The sequence below is a fragment of the Balaenoptera musculus genome, chromosome 12 (assembly GCF_009873245.2).
Source record: "Balaenoptera musculus isolate JJ_BM4_2016_0621 chromosome 12, mBalMus1.pri.v3, whole genome shotgun sequence".
NCBI lineage: Eukaryota > Metazoa > Chordata > Mammalia > Artiodactyla > Balaenopteridae > Balaenoptera > Balaenoptera musculus.
The window spans coordinates 68,392-93,077 of record NC_045796.1 but is presented as its reverse complement, the minus strand read 5'-3'; the positions used below and the strand labels follow the sequence as shown (position 1 = coordinate 93,077).

Sequence of the window (24,686 nt, the reverse complement as noted above, 5' to 3'; positions counted from 1 at the left end):
CTGATGCCTACGTCAGTATTTATCAGAGTGCTCATTCTGAGTTTGTGCGCTTTATTAAATGTCAAGAACCTCATTAAAGTAATTACAAACAAAGAAATGCATGACTTGGAAGGAAAGGACTGAAGGAAAGATACAGAAACATAAGAGACTCTTGAAAATACTTCTCATGAACCCTGACCCCCTCCATGTATTTTAGGTAAACACTAGAAGAGAGCAAAGTCATAATGATCTCTTTATAGGAGGGGGATCTGCAAACCTCACCCAGCAAGTCCAACTCTGTCCTGGAATAGGTTCAAGGGAGCAGCCTGGCCCAGAGCACAGGTGCAGATGCTGGACCTAACGGTCACCCCATGTTTATCCTTGGACACTCCACAAACCCTCTATACCTCTGGGTATAGTTTACACCTCTAATATGAGGGTAACAATGACAGCTACATCACAGGATGTGTGTGCATATATAAAATGACATATGGGTCCTAAGTGTTTACTCTAGAAGAATCACATAACGAAAGTTATATTTCCCAAATGCTATCAGCACCACAAAATCCAAGACTCTCACACCTGCTCTGAGACCCTGCCCTTTCTGAGGACGTTCAATGACATAGCCTTTTATATACTAGAAGGTCATGCAAATAGGGTCCTTCCTCTGTGGATATAAAGCGGCCCCAGCCCTGGCCTTGCAGCTCTGGGAGAGCAGCTCCAGCCCGGGATTCCCAGGTGCTCCCATTCGGAGTTCAGGACAGAACACTCACCATGGAGTTTGGGCTGAACTGGGTTGTCCTTGTTGCTATTTTACAAGGCAATTTATGGAGAGCAAGAGATACTGAGGATGTGAATGGATATGAATGAGGGAATCAGTGGATGTGTGACAGTCTCCTGACCAGGATGTCTCTGTGTTTGCAGGTGTCCAGTGTGAGGTGCAGCTGGTGGAGTCTGGGGGAGGCTTGGTGCAGCCAGGGGGTCTCTGAGATTCTCTTGTGCAGCGTCTGGGTTCACCTTCCGTAGCTATACCATGAGCTGGGTCCGCAGGCTCCAGGGAAGGGGCTGGACTGGGTCTCAGTTATTATTACTAGTGGTGGTAGCACATACTATGCAGACTCTGTGAAGGGCCGATTCACCATCTCCAGAGACAACTCCAAGAACACGCTGTATCTGCAAATGAACCGTCTGAGATCTGAGGACACGGCTGTGTATTACGGTGTGAAAGATACACAGAGAGGGGAAGTCAGTGTGAACCCAGACACAAACCTCCTTGCAGGGAGACAGGAGCGGGGATGCAGGGGGCAATCAAGACATACAACTGTGTGTTTAGGCCCCAGGAGCAGGTGCAGATGGTAGATAAGGGCTGCTTTCCTGTCAGGGTCTGGGGTTTCCTCTCCATATAGCTGTTTTCCCTGGGGAACCTCTGTGTACTCCTCCATGGTTCTTTACGTACACATTCAGTCTCTGAATTAGAAAGACTTTTCAAAATAGGGGGGGAAAATGTCATATATGAAAGGCAGAGACTCAAATTTAGATATTCAGCTTTTCACTTGTCCAAATCTTGTCTAAATTGACCCGTTTCAAAACTATCCCAGTGGATGTATTAAGAGTTGAACATATTCTTCCTCCCTCATTATGATATCTCAGCCCAGCCCAACTGGTAGACCAGCTGTCCCTGCCAGGATGGTGCCTCTTGACTTGCCAGCTAACCTCTTGCATGAGAAATATAAATGAGCTGAGCAGCACCAGATCCTCACTGGGTTACTGGAGATGATGCCAATTAGAGGGGACGTGGGTAGACGTGTTTCTACATGTGCTCCTTTCTTCCAGGTCCAACAGAATCCCTATACGCTTAGATAATACCTGCATCCTGTTCTACTGTGCAGTTTATTTTATGTCAAATATTCACCATCATAGCTATTACCAATAGGCACATATATAGTTGGTGGGGAAAGTTTATAGTCAGGTGGATAATAACATGAATTTTCAGAAGCTGCTGAAAACAAATCTATTCTCCTTTCTTCACCACAGCATCTTAGGTGAACGCTAAAATGCAGGAAAATCACACAGGTTCTCATGCCACAAAGAGCCCTGCAGCCTCACAGGCAGACCCACCTATGTCCAGGAACCTTTGCAGGGGTGGCCAGGTCCAGGGTGGATAAACCCAGGCCTCGACAAGAGATCTCACTGTGTCCTGATGTGTGCTCTCCAGCACATCACCTGCCAATTCCAAGCTGCAGTTTAGCTTCACATCTGTAAGATTCAAGTTAACCGACACCTACATCACATGCTTGGTGTGCATATGTAGAAAGAAAATAATAAAAGAGGCCCTGACTGTTGGGACCTAGGGTAGGCCACCCCAAAATATGCCTCAAAGTGACTTAAGACACAGCCAATGCAGAGAGATATTCTGACCTTCCTCCCTGTCACCCTGAAGCAAGGAATAAACCTCCCATGTGAAAGGTGCTCTCCCTGTACCTGGAGGTGGAAGTGAAATGGTCCTTTACCCCATGCCCTCCGCCTGCCGTTTTTCTGTGCAAAAAAAATTAGCCTAAGTGTAAGTTTAATCAGAAAACTGAGAAAATCTAGAAAGAAACGAAAACTGTCCAACAAAACGAAATAATAATACTTTAGTCATTAAGCAAATCAAGAACATTTACTTCCTCCTCAATGGCTGAAGATAATATGCTTGTCCATGTCCTGTGATCTGTCTTGTAGATACTGAAACTTCCACCAGGAAGAAGAAGTTAACTGCATGATGACCAGACCGTAGCCATGATATAAGCTGCCACAATTCCAAGAGCTGGCCTCAGAGAAATGGGAACGAAGCGACCCTGGAACTGAAGATTAACTCTACTTAAATCAGTCAACATGAGGCTGATCAGACCCCCACATGACCAATTTCAAGACGACTGTCAGAGCTGACTCTCCTGTTTCTGCCTGTAGCCCCCTCCTTCTGCCTATAAAAGCCCTTTCCCACAGATTCTCAGTAGGGTGTGGCCTTTGGAGAGAAGTCGGTGCCCCACCCCCGGTTGCAGGCAGTCAAAATAAAGCAAACTCTCCTTTCTACCAACATTGCCTCTTTATTGGCTTTTCAGCACCGAGCAGCCGGACCCTGCTTTCCATTACACAGGGACACTCTTATCACCAGGGACGGGGAATTCAGGCCTGGAAGTCTCTATGAACAAACCTTTTTCCTTCTGTAATGACTATGCCAGCCCAAACTCTGCTTAGGTTCTTCACTAATTGCACACCAAAAGCATACGTTTCCTCCTTCTACCAATTCCTCACAAATATTGGATCTTGGTCTAAAAATATAAACGCTGCCTGCTTTGGTCACTTCTGGGTCCATTCCTATGGCACGTCCATGCCTATGGTTACAATTTTTTTCTTTTCTCCTTTTAATCTGTCTTTGTTAGTTTTATTATCAGTCCAGCCTCAGGAACTCAAGAGGGGCAGAGGAGGAGATTTCCCTCCTGACAAATCCAAGTTGTCTTCTCTTCAGCCTCACTCTGTAGAACCTCTTAGGAAACTCAGTCCTCACGGGCCACTTTCAGACTCCTGACATCACCTTGCCAGTTGTGTTCTTCTGGCATCTCTTCTTTGCATTTCCATCTCACCCTTCAATATTTCGTCCAAATCGCTGTGACATTTCAGTGTCCATTGTCTGGATGTACACGGTTTATTAGTCATTCTCTAGGAAAGGACATCTTGGTCCTTTCCAAATTTTGGCAAATATGAATAAAACTAAGTAAGCATCGTGTGCAGGGTTTTCTCTGGACTAAAGGCTTACTGTCTTTCAGGTACATACAAAAGAGCACTATTGCTGCAACATAGTTAAGAGTATGTTTAGTTTTGCAAGAAGCCACCAGAATGTCTCCAAGCATGCATCCCGTTTTGCGTCCCCACCAGCAGTGAATGGACCCCCTGCCGCTCCACATCCTCCCAGTGTTTCAGGTTCTCAGAGTCCTGACTTGATCCACTCTTGTGAGCTTTCAGGGATATGTCCTTGTTCTGATTGGCATTTCCCTGTGATAAATGTTCTCCCATAGCCTTATTTGCAAACTCTGTCTTTCTGGTCAGGTGTCTGTTAAGGACTTTAGCCCATTTTTTAATACTTTTGTTTCTTTCTATTGTTGAGTTTAAGACTTCTTGGCACATATTAGATAACAATCAGATATACTAGGTATGTCTTTTGCACATATTTTCTGCCAATCTCTAGCTTGCCTTTGGGTAAATTTTAACTGTATTTTTTATGCTTCTCAATTATTAGTTGTTGTGTTTCTATTACAATAAAAGTGGGGTTAAACGTTCACTTCCTAAGCCATGGGAATTTTATGTGGGAACATGTCACAGGACATTCAAAGGCCTCTTTCAGATACTACAATGACAGAATGGGTAAACAGAGGGGGGGCTTCTTGAGAGATGCTCTTCTGGAAAAATAGAAATGTACCAACATACCCTCCTTCCTGTCTTGCTGATGAGAACTATGCTGCGTATCCAGAGAGACACAGATCCTTGAGGAGAGAGTGAGATTTCGTCAGTTAGAATGACCGTTTTCTAACAATAAATTTTACCCATGATGGAATTGAGTTTATGAATGATTTTTACTTGAATGAATTAATGGATTTAGCAATGGTTGAAAACAAAATCAATACCTTGAATTATTATTATTAATTTTAATTTATGTGGCCCCAGAGAACAGTTTGACAATTACAATTTCAGTAACACATTTCCATAATTCTGACTTATGCCTCTTAAAATTTTAGATACCACGTTGTTTCATAATAAATGTTTCACCTACATTCCTCACATTTGAAACTGGATTCCAAGTGGACCTAGAAGACGAAATGTGAGGACAGCGAATCTCTCTACATTCAGTAACATCTAAGGCAACAAATTTAATATCACACAAGGACACTGCTGATTTCCAAGTATAGTTCCTGCTTCTTCTTTGCTCAGTGATTCCAACAAAGATACAAAATGACCTAAACCATCTGGTCTCAATGTTCCTGAAGTCCACACCTCATTCTGAGCTTATACTCTCAAGATTTTATAAGGGAAAACACAGAGACCATCAGAAGGACCTGTCCACGTGGTCACCATGAAGCCCACCACCATCAGTCCTTCTCCCTCCGATCACAATGGTCAGACCCTCTTGCTGTGACCATCACTGGTAAACTGCGAAGCAATATGACTTAAATCCCACCACTTATTTTTACCATCACCCATTGGTCATCTCTAATGGATATTCCCTCCAGCATTATAATATGATCTGGTCTCCAGGCATAATGACCTCCTATTATCTCCACAAAGGAAAAATAACATTTTTTTAGTCCTGGTGACCTAACACATTTTTCCTAGGGTTAAATAGACCCTAACAACACATCCTCAACCACTGAAACATAACGACACCTGTTATATATCCTTCTATGTTAACATGAATTTGGATGGATCTCCTCTAATCCACCAGCTCAAGAAGGGCAGGGCAGATGCTGGGGCATCTGTACAAAGGCAGCCCCTTCTTCCACCTGGTGAATAATGGGCTCACCTGGTTCTAAGTTTTAGATACCAACCCTTCCGCTCCCCTATCCCACAGCCTATCAGCTCAATTTTCAGGTCCTGACAACAGGGTCCAGACTTGTCCTGTGATTCTTGCCCATATTAATTTGGTTGGCTCTCCTATTATCGACATTCAAGCAGGAAGATTCTTTAGTATTTTATTTACTCTGCAAATAGTATTGGAAAAGCTAGAAGAAGTATAGTACTCTGTTCATGAAATAGTATGGAGTAAATATCTTCTCATAGACAGCATCCTCAACATCAGTCAGTGTACAGGTGAGATCACTGGGCTGAGGGAGAGCTGACAGGTGTGACCTCGCAGGGCAGGAATGGAACCAGTGCTACATGTACAAGGGTGTCCGTCAGAGATGGGGCCTCACATTGGTCTTTCTGGTTCCCAGGAGAGATAACATCACTGATGACACTGATGACAACATTCAACACCCCTGGCAAACGCACTATAAATTTCAGACAGACCATCACCATCGCGATCCCCAATTTACATCCTTGCAGACTGAAATGCAGATGGTGAGGCCACATCCTCAGTGCTCACAGTGAGATGGGATGGAGCTGTGCTCTGCTCTCCATCACCACTTACTTACATGACCTCAGGCACAGTTCCAGGACTCACTGACCCAGGGACTCGGGAAAGCTGCTCTCAGGTGGACTTTTCAAGGGAACCTTCTTCCTGAAGTGGGGGCTTTCCTCTGACCATGACACCCTCATACTCTGAAAGCCATTCACTGTGAAGGTTTACTTCCAAGAATCCTGCGTGTTCTCTCACCGAGTACAGTGGGAACTGTGTTCCCTGACCTCCAATGTCACTGGCAGTGACAGAGTTAGAAAGGAACACTTCTAGAAGGAGTGAGTCTGTGCACTGTGACCAGGTCACCTGCCCAGGATATTGGAGTCCTGAGGAGCTTCCCGAAGCTGTCTGTTCTTAGTCTTTGGTAGTCTTGGGGATTCCTCAATGTCCACCCTCAAGGAAGGAGTCCTGAAGCTCACTGTGTTCCTGCAGACACTCAGTTGTGCACAGGAAAAAGGCAGGGCAGGCTACTGGCCAGGTCAGCAGTGCTAGGAACCATGACCATCTCAGCAGGAATGACTACCTTCTCCACAAAATACGCTGTGTGTTTAGTTGTTATGAATAAATCCACCTCCAGAGCAACTCTTGATCATATTTAAACTGTTTCAGGTGAAGAAATGTTCACCCAAGTTAAGGGAAACACGAAGTCCGTTGTGAATTATGATAAACATTAAATTTTACTTAACTATGTCTGAATTCAATGTGATTATTACATGTATGGTTTATCTCAAATATTTACGAATCCAGCAAATAAACATGAGGTATTGCAGAAAGGAAAAAACAAGAATCTGTGTCTGATATCTTGGAGGACCCTGAATGTCTGATGGGTATTTATGTGAAATATATATATCCATGGTATTAAAGTCTATTCCCCAAATCTGCCATTAATCTATGAGCACAGCTGATTTCCTGACTAGCCCTTCAGCATCATTTCATTCCTGGACAAACGGTCACCCAGGCATCAGGAGGGGGACCCCAGGTGGGGGCTGAGTTCTCTCAGGGCACGGTCAGCACCCTGCTCACAGGGGGAGCCCCAGCTACAGGGACCTCCCTTCACTACTTGATGCTTTTTATAAAAAGGTCCCTCCTATATGCAAATATCCCCTTAGACCACAAGGTAAAAACAAAGTACCAGTTCACTTAAATACGGATTTCTCCTCATGCTTGAAGACATTTTCTGGGCTTCAAGAATATCATCTGCAAGAAGATGAATCCACTGTGGTTCTTCCTCTTTCTGGTGTCAGCTCCCAGAGGTGAGTGTCTCAGGGATTCAGCCATGAACACACGGGGAAGCTGCATCTGAGCCCATGAGTCACCGTGGTTCTCTTTGTCCACAGGTGTCCTGACCCAGGGGCAGCTGCAGGAGTCGGGACCCAGCCTGGTGAAGCCCTCACAGACCCTCTCCCTCACCTGCACTGTCTCTGGATTCTCATTAACCAGCGATGGTGTAGGCTGGGTCCGACAGGCTCCAGGAAAGGGGCTGGAGTGGGTTGGTGTGATGGATTATAGTGGAAGCGCATATTATAACCCAACTCTGAAGTCCCGGCTCAGCATCACCAGGGACACCTCCAAGAGCCAAGTCTATTTATCACTGAGCAGCCTGACAACTGAAGACACCGCCGTGTATTACTGTGCGAAAGACACAGTGAGGGGAAGTCAGTGTGAGCCCAGACACAAACCTCCCTGCACGGAGGCCCGTAACCACCAGGGGGCGCTCAGGACCCACAAAGTACAGGGCTGAGGCCTGCAGCAGGTGCAGAGAGGGGCTGGGAGGCAATTCTTGTTAGAACCTCTGCTTTCCTCTTCCTGCCCAGGAGCTCCACCAGGGACCCTGTTCTGTATCCTAATGTTTCATTGTTGCGGATTATGTTGTGTCTAGAAAATTTTGTGTGCATGTACATATTTGCTTAATTTTTATTTTTATTATAGTTGTGTATATGTATATTCACATGCCCACACACATATAATACTCAAGAATTAAGGTTGTTTTTCATTTCTTTATTTATCTTTTTCTCAAAGGAGCTCAAAAGAACCCTGCGGCGCACCATAAGGTTCAATTTGAGCCTGAAGTTCGTGAAAAATGTAAATATCCTGAGAATGCACATGAGAATTTTAAACAGTATTAATTGTTGTTTTATTTTTGTACATGTGGAAGAAAGAGACACACCCTTCTGCATTCAGCAACCTGCACAAACATTTTGAATTCTGCAGCAGGCAGTGTTATAGACTCTGATGCCAGAGTGCTCCAATACTGCACATGCAATGATCCTCACTATTCACAGATTCCATATCTGCAAATTCACCTACTTCTAGCTTTTATGAGCACCCCAAAATAAACACTGTCATTTTGTGCTCATACACGGACAGTAACAATGTGGCCGGTTGTTTGAATCACCCAACACACACACACACACTCACACACACACACACACACACACACATTTTCACCTGAGGTCAGTCAAGGTGATGCACTCTTTTCTTGTTTCAACTCCCGTCATGTAATTGAGCACTTTTTGAGGTCAAATTAGTGCCATGCTTTTCACATTTCTGGGATTCTTGGCGATTGTTTAAGGTAGTCACAGGCCTAGGGATGAAAAACAGTCTTGTGTCCCTACGCACAAATGACTGTGAGTGGGCTTAGGGAAGATATACATGAGAGATCAGCTTCATTCAGTCATGAGTTATATGTCCATGGGTGGTGAAAATGATACTTATGTTTCCAATATAAACCTCATCCAAAACATGAAAACAAAACTCAGCGCTGCGTATGGGATGCACCCTTGGAAGCTTGGCTTAATTCCAAATACAGCAGGGCAAGTGGGGGCTTATGGCCAGGAAGAGGGTGGGGTGGAGTGGACTAGATATTATTAAGAGAAGAAATACAGGCTAAGGGGATTCTGGTTACATAGACTGACAAGGATTCTTGCTAAAAGGAGACCAGGGTGATCAGCTACCGTGTGGGTGATAGGAGGTTTGATGGATTTGATCAAATACTGAGGGTGATCAGAGCTCAAGGGTGGGGGATTCTCAGTATTCTCACTTAGCAGCGGTCTTGCCAAAACCTCACCATGCAAGTATAAACGCAGAAGCACACAGGTCAAGACTAGTTGAGAAGAGCATTACAAGGAGCCTGTTGGCTAAGGGGTGGTCAAGGGTCTTTGTCACACTTAAGAAGAGTAATAATGAACATACAAGTAAACCAGGGATGCACACAGACACACAGAGAAAAGACCATCTGAGGATTCAGTAAGAAGAGATCCATCTGCAAGCAAAGGAGAAACGCCTGAGAAGGACCCAAACCTGCTGACACTGTGACCTTAGACTTCTAGCCTCCAGGCCTGAGAGGAATACATTTCTGTTGTTTAATCCACCCAGTCTGTTATTCTGTAATGGCCACACTAGCCAACTAATACACCTATAATATAGACGCAGATAGACATATATGGAAATGTAAGTATCATATTGGAAAACAAACATCACCCATTCTTCAGAGGTGACATGAAGCTGTGTCCATCCTGGATCTCAGCCAGCACCCTCCTCCAGCGCCCTAGACAAGGACCAGCCGTGACCATCTTTATATGGAAAAATGCTTCCCACCTGCACATCACACCCAGGCTCAAGGGGAAAACACAGCACCTGTGCTACTCAGAGTCAGGGTTCTCATCTTCACTGACATAACTCTCTGAAAGTCAAAGCATTAATCAAAATGAACATGAAAACCTTCTGGTCACTCCTCCTCTTGCTGGCATCTCTCAGCTGTGAGCATCTCCTGGGTCTGAGGAAGGTGGAATTATGGGGTGACATCTGCGAAGTGGGTGTCTCATTGTTTCTCCTTCCCCCGGTGTCCTGTCCCAGGTGCTGGTGCAGGAATCGGGCCCAGGTCTATTGAACACCCCCACCCTCACCTGCTCAGTCTCTGGATTCTCCATCATAAACAGTGCTGACTGCTGGGACTGGATCCCTCAGCCCCCAGGGAAAGGGCTGGAGTGACTGGGGTGCTTTGGTTCTGGGAATAGCACAGCATACAACCTGTCTCTCCAAACATGACTCTCCACCTCCAGAGAAACCTCACGAATTCAGTTTTCCCTGCAGCTCAGCTCCGTGATGCCCTACGACACAGCCCTGTGTTACTGTCCCAGGAGGCTCAGTGAGAAGTCAGGGTGAGTCCAGACACGACCCTCCCTGCAGGGGCCTCTCGAACCACCAGGGGGCGCTCGGGTTCATCAGGACACAAGAGGACCAATTTCAGGGCAGGCGCAGATGTCATGGACGGGTTTTCTCTCAGAAGCTGTGGTTTCTCCGCTGGATCATTGCCGCCCTGCACGCTCCCTCCGTAATGATTCCAGGGAGAGACTTCCCTGGTGGTCCAGTGGGTGGTAAGTCTCTGAGCTCCCAATACAGGGGGCCCGGGTTCAATCCCTGGTCTGGAAAATAAATCCCGCATGCATGTCACAACTAAGAGTTCCCATGCCGCAACTAAGAAACAATGATTCCAGGGAACTTTCTTGTCCCTAAACTTCAGACTTTTTTCATGGAGTCAGGCTTGTCTGTCTTTCCCCATCTATCCTTGGACGAGCCGCACAGAAATATTTCTTCATGAGACGTTTATTTGAAGATTAGGTGACTACTTTCTGTTCTTAGTTGTCAAGTTTTTAATCGTTTAATGACATAAATAATTTTTACTGTTGAACTTTAAATCTGCTTTCCAGTGTCAGAGGGATTTCCAATTCCTCTCATCCTGAAAATCTTCCCAGTCCTGTTTGATGCAATGCCTTTCACTTGAATAGTATGAGTCATGTTTATATTCAGAAATTGATGTCCATATAGCACTGGAGTCATTCTCTCCCCAGAAGACATTTTGAAATGTCGGGGCACAGGTTGGGCTGTAACGTGTGGGCTGTGTTGCCTGTACCTTGTTATCTAGTGTGGAGATTGTTAATAGATAATTAGATAAAATAGAGACATCGATAAAAGGGAACAGAAACAGGTGTATCCCAATCATATGGAAAATAACCATAAAAACTGACTACATAACCCATTTTTAGGGAGTGGTAAAGGCTCGAGTGTGTAAAGATGATACAAGCACCCGTATGAAGTTATTTGTATAAACATATATATTCAAACAATTTTTGTAAATACTATTCTAGCTCACTCCTCAATCCCATGGTGAGTGTCTGGTTTTCTCTCTAAGAAATCAACAAATATATTCCAATTGGCTGCCATTGGCATTCCTTCCACAAGCGGATGAGGGGACTTTCGCTCTACAGCATCCCCAATATTTGAATTTCTTATTATTTTGTGCTTTAACTGTTGTAATAAGTGAGTAGCAATATCTCATCTTCGTGTTATTTTATATTTCCTTAATGAAGAATGCTGTTAAAACCTTTTATCTCTTCTTTGTGGAAGTATCTTCAGATTACTGGCACAGTGTTCATTATTTTCATTTTTTGTTGCTGTTGTTGAGCTGTGAATTAGCTGTATATTCATGATACAAGTCCTTTATAAATATGATATTAGAAAGCACATTCTCCAAGTCTGTGCTTTAATTCCCTTATCAGTGAAGTTATTGTTGCTGTTGCTGTTGTTGTTTTCAGGACAGAATTTTTAAAGCATACAGAAATATTACACATTTATTTTATGAATGATGTTTCGGATATTATACCTAAAAATTCATCATGGAACTCAAGGACACCCATAAATTCTGCCACGTCCCTACGCCAGGCCCCATTCAGGGATGGAGGGTTAAGTCCGCCTTCTTGAAGGGAGGATGACCGTGATGAGTTACCTGACGTTATCCCTTAAGGGAGATTTATCCTACCTTCTGCATTAGACATATTTATTCAATCTCTATATAAGTATGAATCAAGGTATTTCTTTCATACCTTGTGTTAAGGTTATATATTAAGGTATTTTCTTTGCTCCTCTAATTGTTACTGCTTCTCAGCCATGGAGAGCTCTTTCAGATTGTCTCCTGTATCCTCTTTATGGGCCCCCATCCATTTGTGTGAACACTTCCTTACCTTCTGGTGCTACAAGAATCTGCAGGATAATCATGCGTATTCTCTTCTCTGGCCCTAGAATTAGCCATGCCTCAGATGAGTTGTGGATCCTTTTCTGGAGAATAGTATTAGCAACCAAAAGAGTGGGTATTGGGATAATAATCCTGGTGTCCTGTCTACTGGGGGCATTTCCTCTAGATCCTGTAAGCTAACTGACCTTGGAAATATATCTGTGTGCACTACCGCACGTATACACACACACGTCTGCAACTATCTCTGTATCTCACCTTCGGACCTGTGTTAAGGTAAATGTGAGGTCACTCTTACATCTCCGATCCTAGTGCAACATCACATGGGTAAATCCAGCCTTTCCCCCTTGCTTGTCTGTTACTTTCCATCCAACAGTGAGAAGCCTGGCTCCACCGATGCCATCCAGCTACTAACTGTTCAATTCCACAGGAACAGTAGTAAAAGAATTCCTAGCCGGTCTCCTGATGGAAATACCATTATCCACCAGGCTCTAGTGCTTATGTGCAGTGGCTTAGAACTTAGCCTTCAGACTCCACTCATTTCCAAAGTCAAGTAGGTCAAAACCTATTTTCCCACCTTCTTCAGACATGTTAATTCATAGATTCACTATGACATTAGGTATCATCTATACAGTGTGCATCGTTCCATCCTTGAGTCTCTGACTTATAAATGAAATTTATATTTATATTCAATAAGGTTCACTCTTTCTGCTATTACTTTATATATTTTGACAAGTTCATAGTGCAATGTTTCCACCACTGCAATTTCATACAGAAGAATTTCATTATCCTTAAATATTGTCCACGTTTCACTTGTCAAAGACCTTCTCCGAAATTCCTGCTAAATGCTCATCTGCTTTCTTTATATATAGACTTGCCTTTCCCAAATGGGAAATAGGTGAAATTGAACGTTTTCAGACCGATTTTTTAATTAGCAATATGCATTTAGGATTCCCTCATGTCCTTTCATGGTATAATAGTTTAATATTTCAATTGCTGAATACAATTCCACAGCATGGATACATCACGCATTGTTTATCTACTAATTTATGGAAGAACGTATTTGTTGCTTCCATTTTTTCTCAATTGTAAATGAAGAGACCACAATAATTCATGGGCAGTCTATGATGGAGCTATAAGCTTCAAGTCAGTTAGGTAAATGTTAGGAGCATGACTTCTGGCATCTTATATTAAGCTCTGTCTTGGTGTGTAAGTGACTGCCCTGAGGAAGGGCTCTGATGTGGAGACCACTCAGGTGTCCCAGTCATCCTGCTGAAAGGAAGTCAGAGCCCAAGCAATGTCCACACGAGGTGGACACAAGGCCCAGCCCTCAGACCTGGCTGAGCCCCCAGCCTACAGTCAGGGTCACCCTCCCTTACACGTGCGTGTGCATCACGGGAACAGATCCTGCAGCTGAACGTGAGCCTCTCACAGTGACCCTGCATGGGGCAGGGTGGGCTTCTCCTACAGGCCCTCCCAAAGCAGACACGGTGAACAAAATAAAGAGCTGCTGTCTGTGGAAACTGTCAAGGGTTGTGGCAGGGTTTTGTGCGTCAGTCAACACCTGAAACATTATTCGTCATTTCCGCGTGCGATCCTATTTCACCATTTCATATGTGGTAAATATGTGGCATAGTTGGACTGGATGAGGCGACAAAGATCACACTCTAAGTGGAGATGCTATGCCACAGTGCAGATCCAAGTCCAGAGCCAAGGTCTTCCTCCCCATGATACAGGAGGACCTAAGAGCTCAGCCGGGAATCCTGGGCTGTCCCAGGTAGGAAGACACACCTGTGTGAATAGAGAGGTAACACCATCTGATTCACACTTTAGCAGGACCACGCTGACACTGGTGAGGTAGTTAGTTAGGAGACATTGGGACACTATTACACCTTAACCACACTCGACCTCAAGGCATCCATTTCTAGTTTAATCTTGTAGTAGTTTTTATTCCATTCAGCAGCCTATGTCAGGATTACCCTTCTTATTCTTTGTTATTCTGTGAGCATTTGTCTCTCTCCAAGATTTAAATTTGTTGCTGTCTTAGTTCTACAATTATCTGATATATTGGTGAGATTTTGATAATGTGCCACTTGTTCCATTTTGAGGTGGTTTTAAGAACATTAAATACGAAGCATTTTCTCAGGTTCTCATCTCTCTACATCTCCAAGACGATTATCAACTTTATTGTAACACCCAGAAACTGGAAACAATTCCAATATCACACATCAGCTTAATAAATAAGCCAATCATGCTATGATCATTCTTTAAATGCCACCTGTTATTAAAACCAAGGATTCTTGATACACACAAAAACGTGATAGTATTCACAACTATTTGTGCTGAGTAACATAAGCCATAACAATAAAAATACAGATAATATGATCGCACTTTTATAAATTCTAGGAAATGAAAAGTAACCTGATTTAACAAGGGAAGATCAATGGGTATGTGGGGACAGGATGTAAGGTAAGAAGGGACAGGAAGGAGGAAACCCAGAAACTAATGAAAATAATGAGAGGAATTGATGTGTTCTCTCCTGATAATGCTGATGCCTACGTCAGTATTTATCAGAGTGCTCATTCTGAGTTTGTGCGCTTTATTATATGTCAATCACCTCATTAAAGTAATTACAGATAAAGAAATGCATGACTTGCGAGGGAAGGAGTGACGGAAAGATATTGAAACATAAGAGACTCTTGAAAATACTTCTCATGAACCCTGACCCCCTCCATGTATTTTAGGTAAACACTAGAATAGAGCAAAGTCATAAAGATCCCATTACAGGAGGGGGATCTGCAAACCTCACCCAGCAAGTCCAACTCTGTCCTGGAATAGGTTCAAGGGAGCAGGCTGGCCCAGAGCACAGGGGCAGATGCTGGATCTAACGGTCACCCCATGTTTATTCCTGGACACTCCACAAACCCTCTATCCCTCTGGGTGTAGTTTACGCCTCTAATATGAGGGTAACAATGACACAGCTATATCACAGGATGTGTGTGCATATGTAAAATGACATATGGATCCTAAATGTTTACTCTGGAAGAATCACATAATGAAAGTTATATTTCCCAAATGCTATCAACACCACAAAATCCGAGACTCTCACACCTGCTCTGAGACCCTCCCCTTTGTGAGGACATTCAATGACATAGCCTCTTATATACTAGAAGGTCATGCAAATAGGGTCCTTCCTCTGCTGATATAAAGCAGCCCCAGCCCTGACCCTGCAGCTCTGGGAGAGGAGCTCCAGCCCGGGATTCCCAGGTGCTCCCATTCGGGGTTCAGGACAGAACACTCACCATGGAGTTTGGGCTGAGCTGGGTTGTCCTTGTTGCTATTTTACAAGGCAATTTATGGACAGCAAGAGATACTGAGGATGTGAATGGATGTGAGTGAGGGAATCAGTGGATGTGTGACAGTCTCCTGACCAGGATGTCTCTGTGTTTGCAGGTGTCCAGTGTGAGGTGCAACTGGTGGAGACTGGGAGAGGCCTGATGCAGCCAGGGGGGTCTCTGAGACTCTCTTGTGCAGCGTCTGGGTTCACCTTCAGTAGCTATCCCATGCGCTCGGTCCGCCAGGCTCCAGGGAAGGGGCTGGACAGGGTCTCATTTATTATTACTAGTGGTGGTAGCACATACTATGCAGACTCTGTGAAGGGCCGATTCACCATCTCCAGAGACAACTCCAAGAACACGCTGTATCTGCAAATGAACTACCTGAGATCTGAGGACACGCCTGTGTATTACGGTGTGAAAGATACACAGAGAGGGGAAGTCAGTGTGAACCCAGACACAAACCTCCTTGCAGGGAGACAGGAGGGGGGATGCAGGGGGCACTCAGGACATACAACTGTGTGTTTCAGCCCCGGGAGCAGGTGCAGATGGTAGTTAAGGGCTGCTTTCCTGTCAGGGTCTGGGGTTTCCTCTCCATATAGCAGTTTTCCCTGGGGAACCTCTCTGTACTCATCCATGGTTCTTTACGTACACATTCAGGCTCAGAATTACAAAGACTTTTCGAAATGGCGGGGTGGGGGGGGGGAATGTCATATATGTAAGGCAGAGCCTCAAAGTTAGATATTCAGGTTTTCGCTTGTCTAAATCTTGTCTAAATTGACCTGTTTCAAAACTATCCCAGTGAATGTATAAAGAGTTGAAAAGATTCTTCCCTCCTCATTATGATACCTCAGCTCTGCCCTACTGGTAGACCAGCTGTCCCTGCCAGGATGGTGGCTCTTGAATTGCCTGCTAACCTCTTGCATGAGAAATGTAAATGAGCTGAGAAGCACCCGATCCTCACTGGGTTACAGGGAATGATGCCAGTTAGAGGGGACGTGGGTAGGGGTGTTTCTACATGTGCTCCTTGCTTCCAGGTCCAAGAGAATCCCTATATGCTTAGATAATACCTGCATCCTGTTCTACTGTGCAATTTATTTTATGTCAAATATTCACTGTCAAAGCTATTACCAATAGACGCATATGTAGTCGGTAAGGAAAGTTTATAGTCAGGTGGATAATAACATGAATATTCAGAAGCTGCTGAAAAGAAATCTATTCTCCTTTCTTCACCACAGCATCGTAGGTGAACGCTAAAATGCAGGAAAGTCACACAGGTTCTCATTCCACGAAGAGCCCTGCAGCCTCACAGGCAGACCCACCTCTGTCCAGGAACCTTTGCACCGGCGGACAGGTCCCGAGTGGAGAAGCCCAGGCCTCGAAAGGAGGTCTCACTGTACCCTGTTGTGAGTTTTTCAGCACATCACCTGCCAATTCCAGGCTGCAGTTTAGCTTCACATCTGTAAGATTCAAGTAATCCGACACCTACATCACATGCTTGGTGTGCATATGTAGAAACAAAATAATAAAAGAGGCCCTGAGTGTTGGGCCTCAGGGTAGCCCACCCCAAAATATGCCTCCAAGTGCCTTAAGACAGAGCCAATGCAGAGGGACATTCTGACCTTCCTCCCTGTCACCCTGAAGCAAGAAATAAACCTCCCACGTGAAAGGTGCTCTCCCTGTACCTGGAGGTGGAAGTGAAATGGTCCTTAACCCCATGCCATCTGCCTGCCGTTTATCTGTGCCAAAAATGTAGCCTAAGAGTAAGTTTAATCAGAGAACTGAGAAAATCTAGAAAGAAACGAAAACTGTCCAACAAAACGAAATAATAATAGTTTAGTCATTAAGCAAATCAAGAACCTTTAGTTCCGCCTCCAGGGCTATAGACAATATTCTTGTCCATGTCCCTTGAGCTCTCTTGTAGATACTGAAACTCCTACCAGAAGGAAGAAGTTAACTGCATGATGAGCAGACTGTAGCCATGACATAATGACATAAGCTGCCACAATTCCAAGAACTGGCCTCAAAGAAATGGGAATGAAGCGACCCTTGAACTGAAGATTAACTCTACTTAAAACAATCAACATGAGGCTGATCAGACCACCACATGACCAATTTCAAGACGACTGTCAGAGTTGACTCTGCTGTTGCTGTCTGTAGCCCCCTCCTTCCGCCTATAAAAGCCCTTTCCCACAGATTCTCAGTGGGGGATGGCCTTTGGAGAGAAGTCTGTCCCCCACCCCCGGTTGCAGGCAGCCAAAATAAAGCAAACTTTCCTTTCTACCAACTTTGCCTCTTTATTGGCTTTTCAGCACCGAGCAACTGGACCCTGCTTTCCATTACACAGGGACACTCTTATCACCAGGGATGGGGAATTCAGGCCTGGAAGTCTCTATGAGCAAACCTTGTTCCTTCCTTAATGACTATGCCAGCCCAAACTCTGCTTAGGTTCTTCACTAATTGCACACCAAAAGCATACATTTCCTCCTTCTACCAATTCCTCACAAATATTGGATCTTGGTCTAAAAATATAAACGCTGCCTGCTTTGGTCACTTCTGGGTCCTTTTCTATGGCACGTCTATGCCTGTGCTTACAATTTTTTTCTTTTCTCCTTTTAATCTGTCTTTGTTAGTTTTATTATCAGTCCAGCCTCAGGAACTCAAGAGGGGCAGAGGAGGAGATTTCCCTCCTGACAAATCCAAGTTGTCTTCTCTTCAGCCTCACTCTGTACAACCTCTTAGGAAACTCAGTCCTCACGGGCCACTTTCAGACTCCTGACATCACCTTGCCAGTTGTGTTCTTCTGGCATCTCTTCGTTGCATTTCCATCTCACCCTTCAATATTTTTCCAAACCGCTGTGACATTTCAGTGTCCATTGTCTGGATGTACACAGTTTATTAGTCATTCCCTAGGATAGGTCATCTTGGTCCTTTCCAAATTTTGGCAAATATGAATAAAGCTAAGTAAGAATCGTGCGCAGGGTTTTCTCTGGACTAAAGCCTTATTGTCTTTCAGGTACATACAAAAGAACACTATTGCTGCAACACAGATAAGAGTATGTTTAGTTTTGCAAGAAGCCACCAGAAGAGCTCCCAGGATGCATCCCGTTTTGCATCCCCACCTGCAGTGAATGGACCCCCTGCCGCTCCACATCCTCCCAGTGTTTAAGGTTCTCAGAGTCCTGACTTGATCCACTCTTGTATGTTTTCAGGGATATGTCCTTGTTCTGATTGACATTTCCCTGTGATAAATGTTCTCCCATAGCCTTACTTGCAAACTCTTTCTCTTTTTGGTCAGGTGTCTGTTAAGGATTTTAGCCCATTTTTTAATAGTTTTGTTTCTTTCTTATTGTTGAGTTTAAGACTTCTTGGCACATATTAGATAACAATCAGATATACTAGATATATCTTTTGCAAATATTTTCTGCCAATCTCTAGCTTGCCTTTGGGTAAATTTTAAATGTATTTTTTATGCTTCTCAATTATTAGTTGTTGTGTTTCTATTACAATGAAAAGTGGAGTTAAACATTCACTTCCTAAGCCATGGGAACTTTATGTGGGAACATGTCACAGTACACTCAAAGGCCTCTTTCAGATACTACAAGGATGGAATGGGTAAACAGAGGGGGGACTTCTTCAGAGATGCTCTTCTGGAAAAATAGAAATGTACCAACATACCCTCCTTCCTGTCTTGCTGATGAGAACTGTGCCGCGTGTCCACAGAGACACAGATCCTTGAGGAGAGAGTGAGATTTCATCAGCTAGAATGACCGTTTACTAACAATACATTTTACCCGTGATGGATCTGAGTTTATGAATGATTGTTACTTGAATGATTCAATGGATTTAGCAATGGTTGAAAACAAAATCAATACCTTGAATTATTATTATTAATTTTAATTTATGTCGCCCCAGAGAAGAGTTTGACAATTACAATTTCAGTAACACAGTTCAATAATTTTGACTTATACCTCTTAAAATTTAGATACCACGTTGTTTCATAATAAATGTTTCATCTACATCCCTCACATTTAAAACTGGATTCCAAGTGGACCTAGAAGATGAAATGTGAGGACAGCGAATCTCTCTACTTTCACTAACATCTAAGGCAACAAATCTAATATCACACGAGGACACTGCTGATTTCCAAGTATAGTTCCTGCTTCTTCTTTGCTCATTGATTCTAACAAAGATACAAAATGACCTAAACCATTTGGTCTCAATGTTCCTGAAGTCCACACCTCATTCTGAGCTTATACTCTCAATATTTTATGAGGGAAATCACAGAGACCATCAGAAGGACCTGTCCACGTGGTCACCATGAAGCCCACCACCATCAATCCTTCTGACAATGGTCAGACCCTCTTGCTGTGACCATCACTGGTAACCTGCAAAGCAATATGACTTAAATCTCACCACTTCTTTTTACCATCACCCATTGGTCATCTCTAATGGGTATTCTCTCCAGCATTATAATATGATCTAGTCTCCAGACATAATGGCCTGCAATTATCTCCACAAAGGAAAAATATCTTCTTTTTCCTCCTGGTGACCTAACACATTTCTCCTATGGTTAAATAGACCCTAACAACACATCCGCAACCACTGAAATGTAAAGAAACCTGTTATATATCCTTCTATGTTAACATGAATTTGGATGGATCTCCTCAAATCCACCAGCTCAAGAAGGGGTGGTCAGATGCTGGGGCATCTGCATAAATGCAGGCCCTTCTTCCATGTGGTGAAATATAGGCTTACCTTGTTCTAGGTTTTAGATGCCATCCCTTCCACTCCCCTATCACACAGCATATCAGCTCAATTTTTAGGTCCTGACAACAGGGTCCAGACTTTTCCTGTGATTCTTGTCCATATTACTTTGGTTGGCTCTCCTATTATCGACATTCAATCAGGAAGATTCTTTAGTATTTTATTTACTCTGCAAATAGTATTGGAAAAGCGAGAAGAAGTATAGTACTCTGTTCATGAAATAGTATGGAGTAAATATCTTCTCATAGACAGCAGCCTCGACATCAGTCAGTGTACATGTGAGATCACTGGGCTGAGGGAGAGCTGACAGGTGTGACCTCTCAGGGCAGGAGTGGAGCCAGTGCTACATGTACAAGGGTGTCCGTCAGAGATGGGGACTCACATTGGTCTTTCTTTTTACCAGGAGTGATAACATCACTGAAGACACTGATGACAACATTCAACACCCGTGGCACACCCACTATAAATTTCAGACATACCATTACCACCGTGATCCCCGATTTACATCCTTGCAGACTGAAATGCAGATGGTGAGGCCACATCCTCAGTGCCCACAGTGAGATGGGATGGAGCTGTGCTCTGCTCTCCAGCACCACTTCTTTATATGACCTCAGGCACAGTTCCAGGACTCACTGACCCAGGGACTCGGGAAAGCTGCTCTCAGGTGGACTTTTCAAAGGAAACTGCTTGCTGAGGTGGGGGCTTTCCTCTGACCATGACACCCTCATACTCTGAAAGCCATTCACTGTGAAGGTTTACTTCCAAGAATCATGCGTGTTCTCTCACCCATTGCGGTGGGAACTGTGTTCCCTGAGCTCCAATGTCACTGGCAGTGACAGAGTTAGAAAGGAACACTTCTAGAAGGAGTGAGTCTGTGCACTGTGACCAGGTCACCTGCCCAGCATATTGGAGTCCTGAGGAGACTCCCGTAGCTGTCTGTTCTTAGTCCTTGGTAGCCATGGGGATTCCTCAATGTCCACCCTCAAGGAAGGAGCCCTGAAGCTCACGGTGTTCGTGCAGACACTCAGTTGTGCTCAGGAAAAAGGCAGGGCAGGCTACTGGCCAGGTCAGCAGTACTAGGAACCATGACCATCTCAGCAAGAATGACTGCCTTGTCCACAAAATACGCTGTGTGTTTAGTTGTTATGAATAAATCCAACTCCAGAGCAACTCTTGATCATATTTAAACTGTTTCAGGTGAAGAAATGTTCACCCTAGTTAAGGGAAACACGAAGTCCATTGTGAGTTATGATTAACATTAAATTTTACCTAACTTTGTCTGAATTCAATGTGATTATTACATGTATGATTTCTCTCAAATACTTGCATATCCAGGAAATAAACATGAGATAATGCAGAAAGGGCAAAAAATACTAGTTTGTTTCAGACAACTTGGAGGACCCTGAATGTTTGATGGGTATTTATGTGAAATATATACATCCATGGGATGAAAGTCTATTCCCCAAATCTGCATTAATCCTAGAGCACATCTGATTTCCTGACTAGCCCTTCAGCATCATTTCATTCCTGGGCAAAGAGTCCCCCAGGCTTCAGGAGGGGGACCCCAGGTGGGGGCTGAGTTCTCTGAGGGCACAGTCAGCACCCTGCTCACAGGGGGAGCCCCAGGTACAGGGACCTCCCTTCACTACTTGATGCTTTTTATAAAAAGGTCCCTCCTATATGCAAATATCCCCTTAGACCACAAGGTAAAAGCAAAGTACCAGTTCACTTAAATACGGGTTTCTCCTCATGCTTGAAGACATTTTCTGGGCTTGATGAATCTCATCTGCAAGAAGATGAATCCACTGTGGTTCTTCCTCTTTCTGGTGGCAGCTCCCAGAGGTGAGTGTCTCAGGGATTCAGCCATGAACACACGGGGAAGCTGCATCTGAGCCCATGAGTCACCGTGGTTCTCTCTGTCCACAGGTGTCCTGTCCCAGGGGCAGCTGCAGGAGTCGGGACCCAGCCTGGTGAAGCCCTCCCAGACCCTCTCCCTCACCTGCACTGTCTCCGGATTCTCATTAAGCAGTTATGCTGTAGCCTGGGTCCGACAGGCTCCAGGAAAGGGGCTGGAGTATGTTGGTGCTATTAACAGTGGTGGAAGCGCATGTTATAACCCAACTCTGAAGTCCCGGCTCAGCATCACCAGGGACACCTCCAAGAGCCAAGTCTATTTATCACTGAGCAGCCTGACAACTGAAGACACCGCCGTGTATTACTGTGCGAAAGACACAGTGAGGGGAAGTCAGTGTGAGCCCAGACACAAACCTCCCTGCACGGAGGCCCGTAACCACCAGGGGGCGCTCAGGACCCACAAAGTACAGGGCTGAGGCCTGCAGCAGGTGCAGAGAGGGGCTGGGAGGCAATTCTTGTTAGAACCTCTGCTTTCCTCTTCCTGCCCAGGAGCTCCACCAGGGACCCTGTTCTGTATCCTAATGTTTCATTGTTGCGGATTATGTTGTGTCTAGAAAATTTTGTGTGCATGTACATATTTGCTTAATTTTTATTTTTATTATAGTTGTGTATATATATTTATTCATATGCACACACACATATAATATTCAAGAATTAAGGTTGTTTTTCATTTCTTTACTTATCGTTTTCTCAACGGAGCTCAAACCAAACCTGGGGCTCACCATAAGGTTCACTTTGAGGCTGAAGTTCGTGAAACTTCTAAATATCCTGAGAATGCACATGAGAATTTTAAACAGTATTAATTGTTGTTTTATTTTTGTACATGTGGAAGAAAGAGACACACCCTTCTGCATTCAGCAACCTGCACAAACATTTTGAATTCTGCAGCAGGCAGTGTTATAGACTCTGATGCCAGAGTGCTCCAATACTGCACATGCAATGATCCTCACTATTCACAGATTCCATATCTGCAAATTCACCTACTTCTAGCTTTTATGAGCACCCCAAAATAAACACTGTCATTTTGTGCTCATACACGGACAGTAACAATGTGGCCGGTTGTTTGAATCACCCAACACACACACACACACACACACACACACACACACACACACACACATTCCCAGCTGAGGTCAGTCAAGGTGATGCTCTCTTTTCTTGTTTCAACTCCCGTCATGTAATTGAGCTCTTTCTGGGGTCAAATTAGTGCCATGCTTTTCACATTTCTGGGATTCTTGGCGAATGTTTAAGGTAGTCACAGGCATAGGGCTGAAGAACAGTCTAGTGTCCCTACGTACAAATGGCTGTGAGTGGACTTAGGGAAAATATACATGAGAGATCAGCTTCATTCAGTCATGAGTTATATGGCCATGGGTGGTGAAAATGATACTCATGTTTCCAATACAAAGCTCATCAAAAACATGAAGACAAAACTCGCTGCTGCATATGGGATGCAGCCTTGGAAGCTTGGCTTAATTCCAAATACAGCAGGGCAAGTGGGGGCTTAGGGCCAAGAAGAGGGTGGGGTGGAGTGGACTGGAAATTATTAAGAGAAGAAATAAAGGCTAAGGGGATTCTGGTTACATAGACTCACAAGGATTCTTGCTAAAGAGAGACCAGGGTGATCAGATACCGTGTGAGCGGTAGGAGGTTTGATGGATTTGATCAAATACTGAGGGTGATCAGAGCTCAAGGGTGGGGGATTCTCAGTATTCTCACTTAGCAGCGGTCTTGCCAAAACCTCACCATGCAAGTATAAACGCAGAAGCCCACAGGTCAAGACTAGTTGAGAAGAGCATTACAAGGAGCCTGTTGGCTAAGGGGTGGTCAAGGGTCTTTGTCACACTTAAGAAGAGTAATAATGAACATACAAGTAAACCAGGGATGCACACAGACACACAGAGAAAAGACAATCTGAGGATTCAGTAAGAAGAGGTCCATCTGCAAGCAAAGGAGAAACGCCTGAGAAGGACCCAAACCTGCTGACACTGTGACCTTAGACTTCTAGCCTCCAGGCCTGAGAGGAATACATTTCTGTTGTTTAATCCACCCAGTCTGTTATTCTGTAATGGCCACACTAGCCAACTAATACACCTATAATATAGACGCAGATAGACATATATGGAAATGTAAGTATCATATTGGAAAACAAACATCACCCATTCTTCAGAGGTGACATGAAGCTGTGTCCACCCTGGATCTCAGCCAGCACCCTCCTCCAGCGCCCTAGACAAGGACCAGCCGTGACCATCTTTATATGGAAAAATGCTTCCCACCTGCACATCACACCCAGGCTCAAGGGGAAAACACAGCACCTGTGCTACTCAGAGTCAGGGTTCTCATCTTCACTGACATAACTCTCTGAAAGTCAAAGCATTAATCAAAATGAACATGAAAACCTTCTGGTCATACCTCCTCTTGCTGGCATCTCTGAGCTGTGAGCATCTCCTGGGTCTGAGGAAGGTGGAATTATGGGGTGACATCTGCGAAGTGGGTGTCTCATTGTTTCTCC

At 44.3% G+C, this 24,686-nt stretch overlaps 3 gene segments (V, D, J or C); all 3 read left to right on the top strand.

The window, feature by feature from the left end:
* Nucleotides 1-753: 753 nt before the first annotated feature.
* LOC118905417 lies at nt 754-2,948 on the top strand. The segment is given in 3 exon segments: nt 754-799; nt 904-1,228; nt 2,929-2,948. Coding segments are annotated over 3 exon segments (391 nt in total).
* Nucleotides 2,949-7,318: 4,370 nt separating this feature from the next.
* LOC118905416 lies at nt 7,319-7,871 on the top strand. The segment is given in 2 exon segments: nt 7,319-7,383; nt 7,468-7,871. Coding segments are annotated over 2 exon segments (450 nt in total).
* Nucleotides 7,872-22,019: 14,148 nt separating this feature from the next.
* Nucleotides 22,020-22,590, top strand: LOC118905415. The segment is given in 2 exon segments: nt 22,020-22,102; nt 22,187-22,590. Coding segments are annotated over 2 exon segments (471 nt in total).
* Nucleotides 22,591-24,686: the final 2,096 nt, after the last annotated feature.